General features: G+C 34.3%; 4 protein-coding genes and 1 pseudogene across 5 annotated transcripts; 3 read left to right on the top strand and 2 right to left on the bottom strand.

Moving 5' to 3' along the window:
* The first annotated feature begins 477 nt into the window (after positions 1-477).
* On the top strand, positions 478-1,170 carry LOC132186322 (uncharacterized). Its single transcript, XM_059600231.1, has 2 exons — positions 478-840; positions 956-1,170. Exons 1-2 carry the CDS (start codon positions 498-500, stop codon positions 970-972), a joined length of 360 nt encoding a protein of 119 aa, XP_059456214.1. The 5' UTR covers positions 478-497; the 3' UTR covers positions 973-1,170.
* Positions 1,171-2,654: 1,484 nt separating this feature from the next.
* Positions 2,655-3,535, top strand: LOC132188111 (uncharacterized). Its single transcript, XM_059602515.1, has 2 exons — positions 2,655-2,982; positions 3,519-3,535. The coding sequence occupies exons 1-2, from the start codon at positions 2,655-2,657 to the stop codon at positions 3,533-3,535; spliced, it is 345 nt and encodes a 114-aa protein (XP_059458498.1).
* Positions 3,536-5,741: 2,206 nt separating this feature from the next.
* On the top strand, positions 5,742-6,392 carry LOC132187223 (putative lipid-transfer protein DIR1; annotated as a pseudogene).
* Positions 6,106-10,545, bottom strand: LOC132187222 (uncharacterized). 2 transcript variants are annotated; one of them, XR_009440802.1, is made up of 7 exons: positions 10,234-10,545; positions 9,837-9,897; positions 8,846-9,018; positions 8,536-8,611; positions 8,390-8,452; positions 6,408-6,517; positions 6,106-6,259 (listed from the first exon to the last, which is right to left on the bottom strand). XR_009440802.1 is itself a non-coding variant. In XM_059601461.1 (6 exons), exons 1-5 carry the CDS (start codon positions 10,369-10,371, stop codon positions 8,436-8,438), a joined length of 465 nt encoding a protein of 154 aa, XP_059457444.1. In that variant the 5' UTR covers positions 10,372-10,545; the 3' UTR covers positions 7,407-7,814; positions 8,390-8,435. The 2 variants fall into 2 exon arrangements, 1 of the variants encoding a protein (XP_059457444.1); XM_059601461.1 differs by lacking the exons at positions 6,106-6,259; positions 6,408-6,517 and adding an exon at positions 7,407-7,814.
* Positions 10,546-19,208: 8,663 nt separating this feature from the next.
* Positions 19,209-22,676, bottom strand: LOC132188109 (cucumisin-like). The gene is made up of 10 exons (XM_059602514.1): positions 22,578-22,676; positions 22,343-22,431; positions 21,946-22,037; positions 21,616-21,859; positions 20,996-21,515; positions 20,763-20,866; positions 20,304-20,525; positions 20,110-20,221; positions 19,822-20,035; positions 19,209-19,732 (listed from the first exon to the last, which is right to left on the bottom strand). Exons 1-10 carry the CDS (start codon positions 22,674-22,676, stop codon positions 19,209-19,211), a joined length of 2,220 nt encoding a protein of 739 aa, XP_059458497.1.
* Between the last annotated feature and the right edge of the window lie 1,182 nt (positions 22,677-23,858).

Below are 23,858 nucleotides of genomic sequence, written 5' to 3'. Positions count from 1 at the left end.
TGAGCTGCAAACTCAGCACGAATCCAATACAAAATTAGAGGGTTAGAGTTGAAAAATTTAACCCGTTTAATTAAATTGCTTGGAATAAGGTCGACGTATATAGTGTTAATTAAATTACCACTCCTAATTGTAGGCATTATTATGTTTGCTTTTGGGCAAACAAATAGTTGGAAAACGCATACAATGCGAGGCTTAGCCACGGGGAGCCGAGAGTCATTCATCTTTGTGTGCAAATAGGGGTGGCTGGTTATTTTTTTTTTAGAGAATTCTTTTACTTTTATTATAGTAAGGATATTTTGTTATTTGGGAACATTCTGGTATAATTTGAGACGATATTATCAATCTAGTGGAATTTTGATTTTTCCATTCAAGATATTGAGCCGCCGCACTACCTCTTGTACGGGTTTCGCGCGCGTGCAATCACCTTTTGAGCGGCTTGTTTCACAACAAACTCTATAAAGCCTGCGGAATTGAAGTGTGAGCATCGCATCATAGACATGGTAGTTCCAATGATGAAGTACATTTGGTTTCTAGTGCTTTTCATAACTCTAGTCATTGCTGGGATTGATGGGGTTTATGGGGCCGGTGAATGTGGGAAATCTTCTCCTGACAAGGAGGCTTCGAAGCTGGCTCCCTGTGCATCAGCGGCGCAAAACCAGCACGCTAGAGTTTCTGATAGGTGTTGTAGTCAGGTGAAAAAGATTGGCCAGAACCCAAAATGCCTTTGCGCAGTTCTTTATTCTGATTCAGCTAAAAACGCCGAAGTTAAGCCAGAGGTTGCGATGAGCATTCCCAAACGCTGCAATATTGCTAACCGTCCGGTGGGATACAAGTGTGGAGGTGAGTTTTTACATGTTATTTCCATTTCACTCACCCTTTTCTTCTGCTTTTCTTTAACAGGTAACATTAATGGCCTACTTCATCTCATCTTAAAACTATTTGTTCTGTTTTGCAGCTTATACGTTTCCATGAAGACTGAAGTTCCAGATCAGTCACGGTGCCTCTGCTTATGAAATAACTTGCTGTTTAGGGCAGAGATTGTATACTTGTCGCAGCTTAATCTATGCATATAGTCAGTTTTTTTTTTTTTGCCAGAATGTATGTAGTCAGTTCACTCTGACATCCAGACGCCTCGTGAATAATAATAAATAAAGAAATTGTTTGGATTTTGCTTCCGGGATCTATTCAGATTAATATTTTTTTGACAAATTCATAAACGTGATATATATGATTCCAATATAAAATTAGTAGGTTAGGTTTGACTTATTTAATTAAATGAATCGAATTAAGTTGATATATTTAAGGGCAGAACTAGCATTTGGGGTTTGGTGGAACAAAATTAAAAAATTTATGTTTAAATGGAGTTTGGGGGGGCTAAATTAAAAAAATTTAGATGTAAAATTTTCATTTTAAAAAAATTTTAAGGACTTTTTTTAAAAAAAATTGGAGACTACATGGCCGGGGCTGGGGCTCCTCCAAGGGGCCATGTAGTTTTGCCCTTGCATATTTTGACACAACCTAAACTTGTTAATTATATATAGTTGACAGTTTTTAACACAACTAGCAAATTCGACACAAACTCAATACAAAATTAACGGACTATAATTGAGAGGTTATACGACTCATACCTATTTAATTAAATGAATCAAGTTATGATTAACTCGTGTCTCACCACAATTCAAACTCGATACACGAATACGAATTGCTAATCCGAAGTTCTGATCCCCATAAAAAAAGAATACATCTTTGAATGATGAATAACTAATTGTTTTGGGTAACAATTATTGTTTGCCGAAGCAAGAGAGTGCCTGATGAATCCCTCAACTTATTCAGATAAGAAGTGCGCAATTGAAACTGTTAAATATGGTTGAGAATTATTATGAAGAACGTTTATGGTCCTGGATTTGCAATTGGCATGAAGATGAATAAGGCCAGAATTCAAAACTTCTCATTTGCTATCATATTAAATTATCAATTATTCAAAAAAAAAAAAAAAAATTAAGTTAACAGGAAATGATGTTTAATCACTAGGACCAAGACAAGCTTCATCCTAAGTTGATGGTAATAAATGGAGATCCGATCGACTTATGCAAATTTAATTATTTATTTGTTCAATTATTTTTGAAGTAAAATTCAATCAGCAGTATAAAGAATTAGGCTAAAAAGAAACAGAAGATTGAGTAGTATGAAGAGACTTTGGATCCTAATAATAAAAATTGCCAAACTTTACAAGCGACCATTCCAATTTTCGTGGGTTAATTAGCAAAGAGATTATGATGTGTTATGTATAAACGGAAAATCTCCAATTGCAAACCTTTGACTCTAGAAAGTTAAATATACGAATTTGTCCTCTCTGAAGTTTCACACTCGAGAAAGAACCCACAGAATCTTTTGGACGATTCAAACACCGACCTTTCATGCCATGAAAAGCTCTTCTTCAAGGATGAAAAGGTATAACAATGGAATCGAAGACTTTTGCAGGCGTTAACCTTCACTTCATTGGCTGCAAATTAAATAGCACTGTAATCCTATAGGTTCTGCAATAAAAAATAATAATAATAATAAAAAAAAGTTGCTTCTTCTCCTTGCCGCCGGCAGCTTCTGGGTTATAAAAAGGATCGTGCACGGCAGAGAAAGATATATAGAAAGCTCCAATGAAGTGCACCATCTTTCTAGTGCTGGTTCTGATTCTGGGTATTAGTGGGTTCATGAATGGAGTTGATGGGGCTGGTGGTCAATTATGTGATAAATATTCCAGTGCTGACTTCCTAAAGTTGGCTCCCTGTGGGAAAGCAGCGGTGGACATAAAAGCTAGGGTTTGTCACAGCTCCTGCGTTCAAGTGGCAAAGACAGACACAAAATGCCTTTGTGTCGCTATCCTTTCTGATGAGGCTAAGAAACTAGGAGTCGTGCCAGCAGCTGCAGTCACCATACCCAAACGTTGCAAACTTGCTAATCGTCCCGTGGGTTACAAGTGTGGAGGTTTGTTCACATGATTGTTTTATATATTCAGTTGTGATTTAAAAAATAATGATTTCAAAAAGCACGATTTAATAAATAACTATTTCAAAACGTTCAATTTGAATGCAATTAGTGAAATTACAGTTTAACCTTTAAAGTCGCACGTTTTTAAAAACACATCTCTTCGCTGGAATTTGAAAATATATATATTTTTTTAGGTTTTTAAACTGCAAAATTTCGAAAGTGCACACCCAAATCATATTTTTGACCTACGAAATCATAAGGCCAAACAAATTCATAGTTCAAATTAACTTGCCAAATAATTTATCCCAATTTATTTTTTTCATTCCTGCAGTGAAAAAATTACCAGAGATCATTCTTTAAAAAATAAATAGTCGATATTAACTTAAGTGAAAAAATAATTGAAATTCTCTCCTAATCATTCCATCTCCACCATTTATTTTTTAGCCGAGGATTTACGGTGATTATTTTACTGGAGTCAAGCCAAACCCGTGTTGTATTTTATACTCCTAAATTCTGCTCATTCTGTTTTGCAGATAATATAGTGCCATGAGAATACTGGAGAGTCATGGTGCCAGGGTTGTGAATTAAGCAGCTACTATTGCCATCAGTGTGCTTTATATTTTATGTTGAAATCTAGTTCTTGTATCAAATCACTTAATCGTGATATCAATTATACCTATATATGGAATATTAAATAAAGTTCTGGTGGTTTACTAGCTTCGAATTCTTCTTGTTCTTGACAGTCCAGATGCTCAATTTTATTTAGATAAATGCATCTGCTCATTGCGCGCAGATCGCTCTATTGAATAACCAACTCTAATATTAAGATTTAAATTAATTACATGATCAATTTATCATGAACCGTATAAGTACACTGGTTGAAATAATAATAAAAAATTATATATTTAAAGCTTTAATCGATAGTGCCACATTATTAAGATGAGATAATGATAAGAGAAAACAGTAATTTCTAACATTATTTTTACGAAATTCAAGAACTAATTGATACTATCAGACCGGGCTAAACATTATTAGCAGTTTGGCCCACCTAGCATAGGACTAATCTTAATTAGAAGGTATCTGTTTCAAAAAAGATAGAGGAAACTTTTTCCTTTTTATAAGCCGAAGAGTAGTTCACATTTTATGAAAATGAGAGGCAGTCTATATTTTAATGGCATGATGTAATAAATGTCATATAAATTTTCACGTCAATTTGTAAATATGATTAGTGACACGACATGGTGAGTGTCATACATCACTTTATAAGGGAATCATAGTAAAAACACTAGTTTTACTCTTAACAACACTCTTGTTGTAGAAACTAATCTATGTCCGCAAATTCAATCATTAGAGTAATTTAATTCTAAACAAAATTTGTTACAGTTAGATGAGTAAATTATTAGTAAAAAATTGGCAACGTTTACAGGTGACCATTCTGATTTCTAAGGGTTAGAAAATATAGATTATTATGAGTTAAAATATTAAGATAAATGACCCTAGGGTAACCTTTAGCCCTAGAAGATTTTGAACCCCATGAAGTTTAATTTCCTCTTTAAAATTTGACTTATTTAAGATTGAAGAAATTAAGGACCCATATAACTTTTTGTATATGATTCAATGGACAAGGACTAGTACTGGCCTGTCGCATTCCTGATTGCTGGACCTGGAATTCAATGTATATGTACATAAAATATCTTGCTGGCGTACCCAGTACTTCTTAAATGTACTATTGCCTTGCATGCATGAATGTGGACTGACTAGGGACCTATTTTTTTTTTTTTTGGGTAACTGACTAGGGACTATAAACAAGGGCTTTGAGTGCTACCATGAGAGAGGTCTCATGGATGTTGCTGTGTCCTCTCCAATCAAACGGGGAATCTTGGGTATGAAAAGTAATCGCAATTCATCCAACTATATATGATCACATGTTTAGTCAAACATGTTTTTGTGAATGGGGTTGATGATTTTTTTTTGGTTAAATGTTTTAAGACTTGATTTCCAATAAGAATCGATTTAGAGTCTGTTTGAGCTTGTATTTGAGAAATAGAACTTTTAAGTCAAAAAGTGTTTATGGCAAAAATTTCATTTTTAAGCTTTTGTTAAAAGTGCGTTTTAACAATTTTTAGGTTTTTTGAACCTTTAAAAGCGCTTTATTTTTTTTTTTTTTTTTTTTACCAAACGGGTATTTTTTTTTTTTTTTCAAACGGACTTCAAAGTGTTAAACGCACTTTTAAGCGTTTTAAACACACACCCAAATAAGCCCTTAGTGATTTTACATATAAATTTTTTGATCGAACTTACTGTTTGATTTGTGTGGCCAGAGGTGACAAATCAATAGTGAAACTTTAAAATAGGGTTCAGACGATACAATAAAAGTTTATACCACAATGTTATTACTTTCATGCAGCCAAGAATTAAGTTACTCGACAATGAATTTTGCTACCTTAGGATTTGACCATTATAATTACGGTCGTGATTCACCAGGGCTTTTATCATTGGCTCTCTTGTCATTCGGTCTTGATATGTTTGAACTTTAACTATGTTAATTCACTCTCATTTCAATTAAATATTTCACGTCTTGGACCTCAGTTATTAAAAGAGAGTTTGAGCTCACACATAAAAGAGAATATAATTTAATGTTAAAGTACTATTAAAAGGGAGTTGCCTTTTCTCTTGATTATATATATGAAATGCTTTTCTTTGCCCCTTCTCAAGGATAAAAAGGCGATGCAAGGGTAATAGAAAAGAGTTAAGCTTCATTTGCCTATTTAGGCGTGCATGTAATTAATCTTAAACACAATTTGCTTAAAGAGTAGGTGTTGTAAACCTGCAATAAAGAACACGAATTTTTCCCTATAGTGCTATCTCCACTAGGTGGTGTAAGCACCATTTGAGCTGCCTGTTTCAGTACTATAAAAGCCCGCGAAGTGGAGAAGTTTTAGTGCACAGCCAGCATTGAAGAAATTATAAATGGGAGCTCCTATGAAGTACTACTACATCTGCTTTCTTGTGCTGCTTATGCTTCTAGGAACTGATGGGAAGCGTGGGGTTTACGGAGCTGGTGATCAATGTGGGAAATCCTCCATTGAAAATGAGGCTACGAAGCTGGCTCCCTGTACATTGGCAGCACATGACGAGAAAGCTCAAGTTTCAGACAAGTGCTGCACTGTGGAGAAAAATATTGACGTGAGTTGCCTCTGCGACATCATGCTTCTGATATAGCTAAGAGCTCTGCAGGGATCAAGCCAGAAGTTGCAGTCACCATACCTAAACGCTGCAACATTGCCAATCGCCCTGTCGGTTACAAGTGTGGAGGTGTGTTGATTAATATATAATTATAAGTAATTAGAAAATTATAAGTGCAATTTTTTCATGCTCTTTCTCTTTAAATCTGCTAATTAATTATATTTTGCAGCTTATACATTGCCTTGATGGCTGACGATCATCAGCCAGAGTTCACTGTTTAGGATCGTGCCAGTGTGCTGGAGAGTACTGCAGTATTCGCTAATACGTTTACTGTTACGTCCATCACCTGAAGAATAAATTAATGAATTATTGATCGATGCTCGTCTTTTGATGATTATATATATATAATATAATGTGCTTGTCCTTGAGTAATTACTTTATTAATCAGGCTTCCGAATCAAAGATATGATAAAGTGGATAACTGACTCATGCTTCTAATTATAACCAATTATTAATCCAACATTCTGATCCTAAACAAGTACGTGTAAGCCACTTGAAGTTTAAGCTAATAATTAAGAAATAGTTATTTTTTAATATTTTTAAGAATATTCTGATAAATGGCTGATTTTAATATTTTATTTAAATATTCTAGTATTCTCATTTAATTAATAAATAAGGACAAAGGTGAATGATAGAGATAAGATTCGAATTCGATCAAAATATTTGCCCGGATATATTAAATCATTTTTTACCCTAAAAACTTTGCCAAATCTAATCTATTTCAATTACGAAGACCCACTTTCACCGGTGGGGCCACACAGAAGAAAAAATGTTAAAAAAAAAAAGAAAAGAAGAAAAAGAAACCATTCATTTTCCATCATTTTGAATAGGCGGTAAATAATCAAATCAAATAGGGATCCATTGAAACATTGCTTTTGCATTAAGAGAAATGCTAGGTGCAGTACTCTCAAGTGCATATTCTTTTTGAAGTGGTAGTAAAGATACAATTGAATTCAAAATTCAATATTAGTTTTTAATACAACGTCAAATTAAGAATATGCACTTGAGAAGGAAAGCGAGCATTCATTTTTCAACTTTATCTAATCTCAAAAAACTAGCACAAGAGAGAGATCGAGAGGGAGAGTCGTAGGCTTTGTTTGTTAACATTTTTTTTTTCTTTTGATTTTTTGTTATGAAAACAAAAATATTAATAGACAACTCAAAACACAAAGTAATAGTCACAAAACACTTAAAAACACCTTTTACATATATGTTACATCAAAACGTTAACAAACAAAACCATATTGGTCCATGCATGTAGAATTACAATTAGAGGGTTAAAACCCAAAAAGCAAATTCAAGTACATGGAGTACCAAAAGTTTCTAATTAATTATACAAGACTCCACTAGTATATATCTTATATAATTATTTATTTATGTGGGCAGTAGAGGGACGACATAAAGCTCCCAGTAACATATATATATATTCGCTCTTGCATGTACGTACGTAAGACTTGCCAGAAATTGAGTAGCTGAGACAAAAAGAACCCAACACCTTTTCGCAAGTACTCACGTACTGCATGTGTTATGCTCTAATATTACCATCTTATTTCCTTAGTATATTAAGCTAATTCTCACCACCCCTGCAATTTAAACAATTACATCATTTCAGTAGCTGTTTTTAGGCCAATTAGGCCAAGAATAATGAAAATCATCATCATATCCACACACAACAACAACAACAAAAAAAAGAAATTTTTTTGATGGAATAATGCAAATTATGTCACGTCATTAAAATTAAATAAAACAAAATAAAATTCTCTTTATTTTACTTGAAATTGAGAATATTATTTATACCATAAATTAGTGTCAGAATATTAATTACCCTTTTATTTAACATTCTCTCTCCCCCTCTTACTTTTTGAGTACTTTATCTGTCTATTCAGCATCTAATTATTATTATTTTTCATGTTCGCAGTTGATCCTCTTCGTTTAAACATATTATTTGCAAAATAGTGATAAATAGAAGCATTAGGACAAGAGCTGATCAAGGACATCAGACAGCCCGAAAACACATATAGAGGGACAAATTAACTAACGAGTTTTGTTCTCTAAGTACTTCTAAGTACGTACTTTTGTTCTCCAAGAAAATTACGCGTAAAGCACATAATTAATAAGATATCTACCAAACATTTTCTAAGAGAAATCAGAATATTACCTGTGCAAGGTGGTAAAGATCAGTTGATGTAGGGGTAAATTAAGAGTTAGTAATAGAGAGATCCTGCAGAAACAAAAAAGTATTGTTAAAGTTTTCTAAAACACAATATTTATCTACAATATTCCACAACCATCGTATATACGTACCCTGCCACCAGTTCCCTCTTGAAGCGCTATTCGGATTGCTTCCATTTGAATCATCGTCTCTCCCATCTTTCTTGAACTGATGACGAAAGATTAAAACATATGTTTATTAACTTCACCAATTACACTATATGACTCAGATACCAAGAAATCACTCAAACACGACCAAATTTTAGATACTAGCTAATTAATGATGTCTTTTATTTATTGCTATATTGACATGCATGTTGCATGACCCACATCTACTTTTCTTTTTCTGGGCACATTTATATTTATTAAAAGAAGAATTGAAGTACTATATGTATTCGCTTACAATATTGTCAGATTCGGAGGAGCGGGTTCTTGGAGAATAATTTTCTTGGCCGCCATAGTAGATGGATGAGCTCAAATAGCAAGGTTCCATTGTTTCATTCTGATAAATATTGGAGCCCTTTTCTCCAGTTCTTGAGCCAGTGCGTTCACCCTTGCTGCTTTGAGTGATAACATCTGAGAAAAAAAACAAGAGGGCAGATGAGGTCATGCAATATATCTTTAATTTACAGACCCCCCCATTTCTCATTTGACAATCTAGATGAATATTAATAAAGTGGTGAGTTTGAATTTTGTTGTCGTCATTTAACTTTCTCAGATGAAATCAATCATTTTCATATGCTAAAAAATGGATATGAATAAAAAAAAAAATGGATAGAGTTTCCTAGGAACTTTTTTCAACTTTATCCTATAAACTAGCTTGTCATGTGTCCTAAGCCCCACTCAGCCCCTCCTCCCACAAAAAAATGGTTACAAAAAAAAAAACTTTTAGGGTCTTTTTTTCTTTAAAAAAAAAAACTTTATTATGATGGTCACCTTAAAAAAAAATTCAATCATGGCATTTCTAGAGTTAACTCTTTAGTTTTTTTTTCTCCATGTATGTGTCTTTTCAGCATGTGAAAATAAGTGTTTTTTCAATAAAAAAGAGAAAAAAATGTAATTTTTGTATGCAATTAAAAAAATATATATGTTTTTCACATGCTATTAAAAAAAACACATATTTATATATGTTAAACGAAACATGACAAATTTATAAATGGAAATTCAATCTCAGTCCGTCAAAAAGTAGATAGTGGAGGGTCCAATTTCATATATAAAGAAAGCTAAATATCATTTCATTTTAAAAAAAATAAAGAGTCATATATTTGACGATGTTTTTTCTGTAGTACTTCACACCTTGACGTAGATGATAGCTCAGGTGAGGTAGTAAATTAGAGCATGAGATCAGTTCAAGTATATGTTAATTTGGGATCGTTTAACAAAATAAATCGTACCTGGATTTCCATATTTGCAACTGCCACCTTGGTTTTGATCAGAGGAGTCCCTTCCTAGCACCTAAAATAAACGAAGCAAATTAAGAAATTAGAACTTGCTTGTTGTCAGTACCCTTGAAAACTCTTTCATCTCCATAGATAGATAGTTTATGTGGTAAAATTGAAAAAATATCACAAAAACAGAATGATTTTTTTTTTTAAAAAAAAAAATAACAGCAACAACAACAAAGGTCTCCTAGAGGAAGCTCACGTACTAATTAAAAATAAATATTAAAATGTTTTTTTTTTTTGTTTTAAGGTATAGCTTGTTAATATCTCATTTAGTTGTCATATTACTTGATTTTAATTGAGAAAAAAAGATATGAATAAACTGAAAATGGTTGTAGAAAATAAATACCGTAGAGGGTGGTGGAAAAATGGATCCAAATAATCCGGTGGAGGATGATGAAGAAGCTGAAGAGGGGTCCTTAGGACCAAAAAGGTGATCAAAAGACATGGATGAAGATGAACCACCCACTTGCTTCTTGTTCTCCATAGTACTTATCACTTGCTTGCTTCCTTCTTTGTCAACCAACGAACAAAACTACTCGATAGATATCTCTTAACGGCCAAAAGACCCGAAAGGAGGATTGGATAAGATTTGCAGAGATGCAGAGAAAGCGATAAATAAGAAAGCAGAGAGAGGCAGAGCAGGGCAGAGCAGAGCACGTGAAGGCAGCAGATGTAGAGGCTAAGTGAGCGGTGGCAAGCTATTTATAAAGCCCCAAAATACTGTGCTTGGATGCTGCCTCCATGTGCCTTCATTGATTCCTACCTCTCTCCCCCTCTTTGACACATGGGTGCATCTTTCGCGTCCAAGTGGACATGTTGCCTGCTCCAAGCCCGTACCGCCACGTGCTCCCATACTAAATCCATGACCTGTCTATGTTCAATTGTTCATGCTCATTCCCTACGTGATTTTTATTTTTATGGGAGAGGGAGACATAATTGAAGATCCTGCAATTACCTTTGATTTGTAATAATTCACTTGTAAATCTTATTCAAACGTATAAATCTTATCAAAAGACTCGTAATTGTAAAAATCTCCTATAATTTTTACATACAAATTGCACAAATTGTGGGGATCCTGATCCTCGAAAGGAGGAAGGAAGTAAAGCCTTGGGGGAAGGTTGTCATGGTCCCATAGACCCACAAGAAGATAAATGGATAAGGTGGGTGGCTCAACTTGAATTTTATGCCTGCTTTTGCCAAACAGCTTTGACTCCCAATTATTCCACTCATAATTGTTTTTTTTTTCTTTTTCTTTTTCATTGATTTGGATGAATCCTCATCCTTTCTTTTCCTCTCAATGGAAGCAAACAAGATTCCATACAATGAAGATACTGTAGCTATCTTCCCCTCAAATCTTTGAAAACCAAAGTTTGTTTTTTTTTTTTGTTTTTTGTTTTTTTTTTTCTTTCGGCCAAATGAGAATCAAAGAGAGAGAGAGAGAGAGAGAGAGAGAGAGAGTTATTCAAGATGTTACTGAAAAAAGAGGATAGAGGAAACTTTTACTTTTTCTCGGCTAGATAGGGCATCAGTCAATCCAAAGTTTAAGTAGAATGAACAATAAGACAAGTAGGGGGTGATAGGACAACTGGTAGTGTTGATTAGTGATTATCATTGGAGGTAGTACTAAAGAAGAGTTGGTATGCTTGACAAACAGCTAGCAGAGTTCATCTCTTTATCTTGTTATGTTTATCTTAGCATTATCGTGTCTAGTAGTAGGGTGTTGTTATCATTGTTATCATTAGAAATAGTAGAGGGAGTGAGTGGGATCGTTATGATGATGAAAATGTAGTGCAATAGGTTTTTGTTAGTTTTTCTATAAGAAGAATGGCGCTGGCAAGGAGAGGGATCGATCATTGAGATATATTGTCAAACACTTGTGTGCACTATTGACTCCTTTCCTCATTTACATATTCTTCACCAAACACAACCCAACCCAACCCAACCCATCCAAGCCCTATCATAGGGAAAAAGACAAATACGACCGAATACAAGGTTAGTTATTCTAATGACATAATACATAAAAACAAATGTGACCGAATACAAGGTTAGATATAATTATAATGACATAATACATAGTACGCAAGGTTAGATATTCTCATTGGGATAAAGCCAAACGTTCTTTTGGCCAGCTCTGTAATAAATAAAAATAGGAGAAAAAAAAATAGCTTTATCCGGCTAGTTATTTTAGCTCAAAAAAAAAAAAAAAAAAGGGTTAACTGCTATTTTGTTCAACAAATTTGCTAAGCAATGTAACTTGACAATGTATAAAAAAAGCCGATAAAAATTCTCTTTCCTCTCAAGAAATAGTAAAAGTAGATAAATAATTTTTTTTTTTTTTTTTTTTTTAAATAGAATAGTGAAGTTGGATAGCCACATGTTTATTTTGGCTAGCCGGGATACAAATTTGGGTGAAAATGTAGTTGATATGGTTAGCTACTTTAGCAAACAATAAAAAAAAAATAAAAAATGGCAAATATAGAAAAATAAAAAATATTTAAATGGAATAAAGAAAATAAATGGCTAAAATTGAGAGCGATGTAGCTGCTTTAAAAAAATGATCGAATAGCTAAAATAATTTGTTTTTATTTTTTTATTTTTTTAAAAAACAGTGATTCTTTAATTTAAATTTACTAATGATCAAGATGTAAATGAAGTCAAATTTGTGGCAAGTAGTAGAAAGGATTAGTTTTCCGCTAGCCACTTATTGCCACATTGTCAACGGAATATTGGATTCCCCTTGATGAGTCACTCAAGGATATGGAAATGAGGATATCTCAGATTCTCAGTGCCCTCAACAAGGGCAATTTTTAATGATGGTTAATGCCAAAACTTAGAGAAAGCTAATTAATGGTCATATATACGTTATATACGTTATTTATCTTGGCGTTTTCAATGTTGACAAGAACTTTATAAACGTGATTTGATGATAAGATTCTAAGCTAGAAAGCAAAGCACTTATAAATAAATAGATGAAGATTATGATCTAGATTCGAGTCCATATCCTTAGTCGCTAACGAGATCAAATAAACTAGTAATAAGGTAACCCCACGAGCCCCTGGCTACCCAAAAGGATTGGATGGTGAGGATGATACGATTGATTGATTGTTGAAGAATTTTCTTTCATGTCATCCCACTAGGTTCCTTTAGGATAACTTGCGATGAGTGCATGCAATTGAATCATTCATGGAATTATGGAATGTGAGATGCATTTTATAGATATAGCACACTTGTCCATTACATTCCTCTTGGGGGGTGGCTTAGTGCACAGCGTATGCTCCAATTCTTTCTAGATCACTTTTTAAATGAGTTAATATATATTGTATTGGAAATTATGAGATCTCCATTTCCTCATTACTCATGGTGATCAGTGTTAATTAACCATGTTCCTAGGCACCACAAAATTTATAACATTTTTCTCTAAATTGCCATGGTATTTATATCGTTTTTTGCAGACATGTTGCTTAATAAAAATTAGATTGAAAACCTTTTTATTTGAGCCTAACTATATATATATAAAGAGGGGGGGTGGGGAGCATAGATAGATTTAGGAAAATTTTCAAACCCAATTTAGAGTATGTCTGACGTTGCGAATCGCAATTTAGTAGATCAAAAGAGCGTTAATTTTAAACAAAATCATGAAAAGTGTTTTCAAAGGTTTGAAAACGTAGAAAAAGATACATTTTCAAATCATAGGCAAATGGGTGAACTTTTAAAAATGCAAGATTTTAAGGTCAAACTACTATTTTACCAAACACTTAATAATTAAATTTTCAATTAACATTCACTATTTTTTTAAACAACACATTTTAAAACCTCAAAGTCAAACGGACCTTAAGCAAAAATGTTCAAGTCTCCATAAATTTCCTTTATAGAGAAATGATTCGAAATTGAACAAATGTATGATGACTGGTGGCAATTCTCCATTAATTTATGGGCCACATATGCATGGGAAGGAATGGGATGATCTATTAATTCCACGGAATTTGTTTTCGCTGGACACTGGACAGAATGTCCTCGACATCTAGATTGTTGACAATTTGACCATTTGCCTAGAAAAATAAAATAAAAATGTTTGACAATAAGCACATTTACGCGTGAAACAAGCTTTTGATTATTCTTTTCAAAAGACTTTATGAGAAAAATGACTTAATAAGCTCATCGAAAAATCTTTAAAAATATGTAAAATTCCGAATATTTCCGTGGTGAGTGATAATTGTTATTATTATTTTTTAATATTTTAATATCATGAGGAGCTGCAGTTAACATTGCGAAATTGGTCTACTTGCAATAATAATAAAAATAAAAGAGACATATTATGATTATCAAAGGAAATGCTCTTGATTTCAAGTACCTAGCTAGCTATAAATGAATTTTACAAAATTTTCGTACCAAAATTGTCAAATTGCTCCATTATAAATTTGGGGACATAATAATAATAATAATAATAATAATAATGTGATTCGTGTATATTATTATTGTTCAAAAAGTGACAGAAATTGCAACCCATAGTATTTATTTGGCCTTAGAGTTTGAAATGACCTGATTACCCTTGCAACCGAATCCACCTACTTTGTTGCTGAGCTTTTGACTGAATTTCTAAACTACGAACCAACCCCTTTGCAACCCCACTAAGTTTTTATTTTAGATATCCCAATGTTTTCCGATACCTCCTTGCAATATTTTTCCTAACACCTGAGGGAGGATTTTAATTAGTTTCTAGAACTAGGCTATCACTTTTGTAATTAGATGAGTTATTGTTAAGATTGCACTTAGAATTGATGGTGATGCTTTTTGGCATGAACAAGAGCGAGCGTGGCAGCTTCATCTTCTTCTTACCCAACCCGATTCAGTTGGCAGAAAGTTAGAATTTTGGATTTTATATCATTAATTGGTGATCTAACTTTTGAGAGACTATTGTATAGATAGCCGAAGTGGTGCAGGCTAGAGAATCGTTCGACGATTAATTGTAGCACCAAATGAAAATATGTATTTAATTAAATGGCTATAAATTTGTATTTAAACATTTCTATTGAAATTATATTTTCTCATAATTATAGAATTTAAAGGTTTAATTTTATTTATGTAGGGTATGAATACGGGCTTCCTCACGTGTCCAAAAATAACTCAGCCTATATATTTAGGGTCCAAAAAAAAAAATAAAAAAAAAAATGAAAGACTATAGAAGAGGAAGGGTTGCACCTTAATTTGCATTATTTTTAATTTTTTATGACATAATTATTGATCTATTTGGTTTAAACCTGGCTATAGGCAACTTCACTTGCCTACCAAAAGCTTACCCTACATGGAAATTTCTTGATTAATTAAGCCTTTTCTTCGGCAAGCCAATCGAAGCGCACGACATATAACCATAATCAATGTAAAACATTAATTATCAACTGAAGAGAGTTTTTCTTCAAATTGTTACTTAGTACGTTAGAATTACATGTTTTTTTAATATAATTTTCTTCAACTCTTTTAGTGCAATTAAAAAAACATGTGATTCTCATGTACTTAAAGAATACATGCATGACTATTTTGTAGAGTGGGTTGAAACAACACATGACTTCCTCCAACTCAATTTGAAAGAAATTGTTGTCCAAACGGGACACCTCATTTATTCATTTGACCACATCTTTCTATCTCAGTAAAAAAATTACTATAACCATACTAACAAGGCTAAGTCTAATAGCCCAAAAAATAAAAAATAAAAACTTATAATAAGCATACAAGATTGGAGATAATGCATAGTAAGAAATAGAAATATAGGACATATATAGTACATAACATGAAAGTACTTTATCCAATTCAATTTAGAGGAAATTTTTGTCCGAACGGAATACATCATTTATTTATTAGATCACCACGTACGCCTTTCCCATCTCATTAATACAGTAGAGCATACCACCAAGGCTAAGCCTATAACAAGCATAGAAGATACATAGTAATATATATAGTCATATAGGATACATAGCAAAAAATATGAAAGTAGATGTATTATAATATTAGTGATCATATCATGCATGTTTCCATGGAAGGCATTGGAGCTTAGGGCAAGAGTAGTTCCACGTGCTTCTGCATTCCCCTCCCATGCCATCACAACACTTGCACACAAGCCCAAGTGTCGCAACAAATGCCTTCGAGTACCCTATAAATTTATCACAATATATTATCATCCCAATCAATTCTGTAACACTAATCGAATATTTGGCCTTAGGGATATATTGTTCTTTTGCTTACCTCGTTGATGATCTTTGAGTGTCACTGCCCTGACTCTTGAGTCTGACGCTTTTGGTTGTTGAAGTATGGCGACAATGATCAAGAGCCAGAAAAAGAGCCGAAAATGCTTAGGCATATCCATTTTCTCAATAATTCAATAAATTTGGACACAAAGAAGGCTCAATTATGAAAGAGCTAGAAAGCCATGCGAGGTTTTAAAGCTGTGGGGGTACTGCATGCGCGGCTCTTTCTATTTGAACGGTGTGTGGCCTCCAGAAGAAATGATAGCGGACAGGCTACGCGTTTCCATCTCTCTTAAGTTTCTCGAGGGTGGGCCAGAGAAAAAGCTTTCAATCTAGTCGTCTTGCCTGGGGTAGATAACGACAGAGGAAAGGAAGTCATAAACATGGCTTTCGGCTGCTTTTGCATGTGTGTGTGTGTGCTTTTTTTCCTCTAATAGGTATCTATCTTGTTACATACGATGATGTTAGTATTTGACAATAACAATTTTAATTGACAGTACGTGTTTGTTATTATTTTTAAAATCCGTACCCCTATTCATTTGATTAATTAATTGCTCTTTATCTATCAGATTTTATAAGGAAATTTTGGTTAAATCGAAGGGGTATAACTCTTTTAATTCGTGTAATACATACAAATATGTGTTAATAAATTTATACGAATTGACATCTTAAGCAACATGTATAGCCACTTGGATATATAATTCCACTGGACAAGCTTTTAGTCTTCAGCTATATGATCTTTGATTATCAACAATTTTGTCGTGATTTCAAAGCATTAATGAATATAAAAAAGACAAATATAAGGGAATCTCTGCTTTTTGTAAAGATAACTTGTTATACACGATTTGGTCATCAATCTAAAATCAAGACAAACAGCCACTACTATGAAACGTGGAGTCAGGGGCGGAGCTTTTAGCTTTTTTTTTTGACAACAAAAATTAGTTTTCTTCCTCACCCCTTTTTTAAAGCTTTGTTTTGATACTATATAGTTAATTAAATTAGTGCTTATTCCAAAAGTTTAGGTTGAAATGATCATTTAAATAATTTATATTCTAACAAATTAAAAACAAACTTGTTTAGCTGAATTGTTCTGGCTTGCTTTACTAAATATTGCATAGTCTATCAACCATATATTTTTTGCCATGTTATTATCCTAATAAGTCTGAATAAATGAATTTTTGGGGTCTTTACGTGTTAACGTGTCTCCCAATGGCCTGACTGTGCTGGATGATTAAAATGCTTAATTAACAACAATTTTATGTTTTTTTTTTTTTTTTTTTCTCTGTTTATCTCAAAAGTGGCTTCTGCAGCTGGGGATATGGCCTTCACCATCTTGATTAATTGAGAGAATTAAAATTCTAATTGGTACTCGCAAATGGTTTATGCATGCTAACTCATGATTTCTAGATCTCCCACAAGGTGAAAAGAAAAAGAAGAATGGGATTCTTTCTCACTCAGGGAAAAGGAGACTTCCAAGTCAAGTAAACGAAGACCGACAGAAGGTTCTAGGTCTAAATGGTAGAGTAGACATGTGAGATGAATATTATAGGGTAGTAGGAAGAGAAATGAAGAGTGATATATATTATAATATTGTTTGTCCTTTTGTTTGGTAATGGAAGAAATGGAGAAAGTAAAAGTAAGAAGAATTTCCATTTGGATTCATCTGATTTTTCCTTCCATGTGTAGAAAAAGGACAAAACGAACAGAGAGGCAGTCAATTTATCCTTAATTGGCCTTTTTTTCTTACTCATTTTTCATATTTGAGATAGTGACTCATATTTGGGGTGGTTTTGGCCATTCCTTTGGCCCATGGAGTAGTTTGTCGCCCCATTCAAACTAAAAGGAGGTGGCTTAGCCGACCCTTTGGCCAAATGGGGGTTACCGAGCTACCCCCAAACCCTTTGGGAGTGGTTTAACCATTTTCATGCCGGAAAAATGAGGGTGGTTGAGCCACCCCTTTTTATTTTTATTTTTTTGGGTTTGTTTCGTTTTGATTTTGTTTTTTTAACACTTAATCCCAGGGGGTATTTTAGGACGTTTAGGTCGTTAAAAGTCATGTGTGACATGCATGATTGGCATTCCGTTCAAAGAGATGAAAAAAAGTTTACAGTGGGTCTAACATGCTACGGTTAGGTAGTTTTGGGGGTCAAATGCCACTTTTAAACATTGGATGCTAAAATGCAAATGAGAGTATACTTCAGGGGCTTAAATGTAATTTCACCCAATAATTTTTAAATGAAGGCTAAATTTTTATTTTATAAATTTTATAGAAGTGTAAGAGACATTTCTTTTTTTTTTTTTTGGAAGAAGAGACATTTCACTTATTAGGCATTTGACCTATCACAAAACCTAATGGTAGTGGTGAAATTAAAAGGTGCTGAAAATATATATAATACCCCCATTACAACTTTGAGCACTGATTGGGAGCATGCGGCGTGCGTGGCACACCCACGCACGCTAGTGCAAATTTTTTTTTTTTTAAATTTTTTTTTTTTTGCACGCGGCGTGCATGTTTTCATTTACCCTACAACTTTTGATAATTTAAGTCAACTTTGCAATACAAGTGGCATATCACGGGGTGTAAATTAACTTTTCCCTTGAATTTGCTTTACTTAATGAATACATATATTAATATATACTCTCTAGATATTCTAATTCACGAGGCTTAATTTTATTTTTTTAATCTGTGCAAATTTATCCGTCATTTTATTTCTTAGAGATCATATGATATTTGAAAAAAAAATTTGAATTTAGTGAATTGAAGTGATTGTTTTACTAAGATAAATTACAAATATATTAATATATAAAAGATTAATTTGTAATATATAAAAACATTTCTTATAACATAAAATATTTTTGAAATTAAATTCTGATAAAAAAAAAAACTGCACATAATGCGGGTTATAAGCTAATTAAATTAAAGCTAAAATCTTTATTTGGTACACTATACAATGCAATGTAGAACTAAAACAAAGACTCAAATAATTACAATCATTTTCCTCCATGTTCCACCAATACTTTCATTTTATTTGCATATTCCTTCAATTATTGATGTAATACTTGTAGCGTAGAATGTCATGGATCATTCAACAGACACAATGAGGGGGCTCCTCACCTGGAAGGTACCATCATCCCACACTAAAGCAGCAGAGGCAATAAATTTATCTATTAATGTTCCTTCAATCGTGAATGCAAACGATAGCTTTTGTCCAAGATATGTGAATGATAGAACGGTAGGGTTCACTTTGATTGTAAGTCCAAGTGGGGTGGTCACAATAGCTTTATACGTAGACGTTGGTGATCCCACATTGGTGACGGTCCGATTGAAAACATGACTAATAGATTCCGAGGGTGGCGTCGATAGGGCAAATGAAGGATAGTTGAGATCGAAGACCCTTCCATTAGTGGCTTTAGAACAGCTACTATTGTCCCTAGTAACAAGTTCTAATAACTTGGTATTATATCCTTCACTACACAAATATTTTATGTAGTCAAGTGCATCAATATCATATATTAAACCAGGATTTGGTGCCTTAAGAGGATTTATATTGCCTGCACCATATGCAAATTCAGCTTCTGGGTTCTTTTCAGCACTCATGGGAGTAGCTGTGAGAAATACACCAAATTGAAATGAGTTTGTCATGGTTACGGTCTGCATACATGCATTAAAATTATATAATTTAGATAGAAATTACCAGTAGTCATAAGTGCTGATTTGATAGCGGCAGGTGACCATGAGGGGTGAAATGATTTGATGTAGGCAGCTGCCCCTGTAGCATGTGGGCAAGCCATTGATGTTCCGGAGACTATATTGTATGACAACAATCTGTCATCACCAATCATTTTTGTAATTGGGAAAAGTGGAGACCATGCCGCTAGGATGTTGACGCCAGGAGCAGCTAAATCCGGCTACAACAACATTAAAACAGGTCTCAATGAGATTATAAGTAATACAAAAGTGCAAATGTAAATATGACTATTACCTTGAGAATGTTGAAAGTAGCTGGACTTGGGCCCCTTGATGAGAAGGAGGCTATGTATGGAGAAAATGTATCATTACCCTCCTCACTCTTAAGAATAGTTACGGTTGGGCTTCTGTAAATTGTGTATGTTGGTTAGGATTAGAATGTTTTGTGAACCTCTTTCATATTAAAGATATTATAGATTAGAATAATACCTAGCTGATTTTATGTACGAGTACACCTTGCTACCATCCTGTAAGTCAAGGTAAGACGCAGGCAAGGGAAAAGTCCTTGAAGCTATTAGCCCGGCTCGGCCTTGCATCACAGTACCCGCCGCACCAGCTACAAATGCCACTTCCCCAGTATTCAGGCCATCGCAAAGTACAATTTTACCCTTCACCAAATTTTCATCCAGCGAACCTTCTATATTGCAAAGCCTGCGTTAATATAGCAATAGGTTCCACTTTAGTCTATAACTATCCTGTTGGAATGTGTCTACGTACAATTAGTGCTACTATATATATATATATATTCTGAAACACAGGGAATATTCATATTTCACCTGCTAGTTTCAAAGATTTATGCAAACAAAAGCAAATGGTTAAACTTATTCTCTTTGTCTATGCATACATCAAAAAGTAGTTAAAGCTTATTCGAAAGAAAATTGTCGTTACCTGGAAACGGAGCCCTGGAAATCTCCCGTAGTGTTTGGTGCATCTCCACCATAAATTATTGGATATGTTTCATTCTTGAGGTCAAATGTATTAATTGAAATTCCCTACACATGGAGTAAAGAAATTCTACAAATTAATTTGTAGTTTTAATTCTATGCACGTAAATTTCAACGAGCTTAAGAAAATGGTTGGATATATATAGGACACAACACGGGGCAGGACTTTATAATTACCTCATAGATCTTGTTGTTACCTAATTGGACCTTAGTGGTGAACTTTCGGTCTATGGTACTTGCAGCCACAGAGAGAGACCATGGCGAAATGTTTGAGATGGTTGCTAGACCTGGACCTTCGTTACCAGCAGCCATTGATGTCAATATTCCTTTACTCATAGCATGAAAGGAACCAATGGCTATTGTATCTTGAAAAATGGGCCGAAAAATTCTGCTAGCGACGGAAAAAGATATTATATCAACGCCATCAGCAATGGCATCATCAAATGCTTTAAGAATGTCAGCATCATCACAGGAATCGGCAACGGACCAACATATTTTGTAGACAGCAATACGTGCTGATGGAACTCCTCCTCGTGCTGTTCCCAACCCATACCCCAGTAGGCTTGCCATGCTAACTAAATTCCCAGCTGCTGTTGATGCAGTATGTGTACCATGACCACTTATATCTCTAGGAGAAATAATATCTTCTTCGGTAAATGATCCACTGCTACGGTAATATCGTGCACCAATGATTTTACTGCACAAGTGTAATTGTAGCCACATTTGTTAATTAGTTGTGCTTTTTGACTGTGTGTTTGCACCTGAAATTGTTGTAAAGATATATTATATATACGTACTTGTTGCAAGTGAAATTGGTAGAGGCTTGGCAGGTGCCCTTCCATTTGATAGGTGGTAGACCAAATCCTTCATCACTAAAGCTTTCGGACTCTGGCCAAATTCCACTGTCAAACACTCCTATAATGATGTCACTTTCAATAGGTCTTCTAGGAACTTGCTGTGGAAAGCCAAGAAAGTCCCATGACCTTGTTGTTTGAAGACTTAGTTGTTTGCTAGGAAAAACAGACACCACGCCATCCATTCCTACATATTCACGATTAATGTTACAACTTACAACTTTTATTGTCGATATACAAAACATGCTGGGAGGAGAGATTACGTTCACTGACCAGCTATTTTTTGAGCTTCTTGCTTGGTTAACTCCGCTGCAAATCCATTGAAACTCCTTGTGTAGCTATGGATTAAAGATTTCGGTCCAATACTGATAAGTGCAAGCATATAAATTTGACATGTTAAACGGCTTGGCGCATTTTGAATCCCCTAATAACTATGATGGGCCTTATTAATTGCTACATGTATACCCCTTTTTTTTTTTTTTTTTTTTTTTAATATTGATTAAAAGCTAACAAATTAACTATGAATGCACATTTAGAGTTTCTTTTGGGACAAATTTTTTATTTTGATATTGTCTATATCATACCAATGAAAAACATAACATGTATATCCAAATCTACACCCAATCTGTCTTGTGGGCAATTAAAAAAAATTCAAGAATGCTTTTATTACCTGCCAATGACTTCTTGTAGCATGCTTGTATGAAGGGATGATGTGGAAGCCTCATCCAACTGCCTGTTGCCCATGTACACAATATAAGCCTGGATACACAATATGATCATAGGCAGAAAATGAAACCTGTTAAATCATCCCACATGAAAAAGAAGGCCAATTTTAGAGAGATTTGGCCGTGAATAAAGTGGATAATAATTATATATAAGATAAGCCTATAGAGATATATATTTACCTTTCGGTCATTCTGAGAAGCTGAGTGACCAACAAGGAGAGTGCAGGCGAGAGTATTGATCAGGAGAAGCCATGAAAGACTAGAGCTTTTGCTTGCCATTGGAGGGGTCAGCTATAAACTTGACTACAATGTATCATGTATGTTATATATATACACATATAAATGGAACTGGTGGGCTTTGAAGAAGTTAGGGTTGGGGGGTGCCGGTTGAAACTCTCTACCACTGACGCCCGGTCAATTGGTGACCAAGTCCAATTTAACGACGACAGTGCTGGATATTTCTAACCTTTCCCATCACGTGATGTAGATGTTCTACCCTTATATGATAAAGAACTCAAATCTTACGAAGTTCTGAAATGGTCAGACATGGCATTGGCAGCTGCCTTGCAGAGGGTGTTAAGTCTTCATCTGCCACTAAGGCCGTAAATAAACAAGTTTCTTCGACAACTCGCTTGATATCTGTTCGGTTTAACTCGCTCGAACTCGATACTATATAAACCTGCTTGTTACTGTAGAAATTCACTTAATTAGAAACCGGTTTCTAATCGAGTGAGTTTTTACAGTAACGAGCGGGTTTGTATAGTATCAAGCTCCTATCGAGTTTTCTTGAGCGAGTTGGGTATGTATCGATACATACCCGACTCGCTCGAGAAAACTAGATAAGAGCTCACGAGATCAGCTCACTTAAAGCTCGGCCATCTTGTTTGCCCCCGACTTGTTAGCTCGTTCATATAGAGCTCGGCGGACTTATTTGCCTGACTCGTTAGCTCGTTCATATAATCTAGTTATTTATAATAATATATTGTTAATTTGCTACGTATAGATTATAGTTATATGCTATATTGTATAATATGTCCTATATAGTTACAAATTATATTATCTCCAAAAGAAGTTACATATTATATATTTATACTATAAATAAATGTCTAGATGTTTAAAATTCGGGCATGAATTCTGCTCAAATCATACATTAAAGAATTTAATAGTGTAGCTCGAGCTCGAGTTCAGCCCAACTCGGCTTGAATAGCATTCTCAACAAGTTTGAGTTTGAGCTTGAGCTCACCCGGGCTTTTAATGAGCCAGTCTTGAACACACATTCACTACAAGCATCTGGCTCATTAGCAGTGACATTTTGTCACCGTTAATGAGCACTTTGTCTCCGTTATTGTCGCCGCTAATTGGTGGTGGTAAGTAATCCGATGCTAATGATAAATAGCGGCGACTTTTAGGGTCGCTGTTAATGATCACTCAACAATGGCGACATTTGTTGCTGCTAATAAT

Source organism: Corylus avellana, chromosome ca7 (assembly GCF_901000735.1).
Source record: "Corylus avellana chromosome ca7, CavTom2PMs-1.0".
NCBI lineage: Eukaryota > Viridiplantae > Streptophyta > Magnoliopsida > Fagales > Betulaceae > Corylus > Corylus avellana.
The sequence above is the reverse complement of the archived record's forward strand: the minus strand, read 5'-3'. Positions and strand labels throughout refer to the sequence as shown.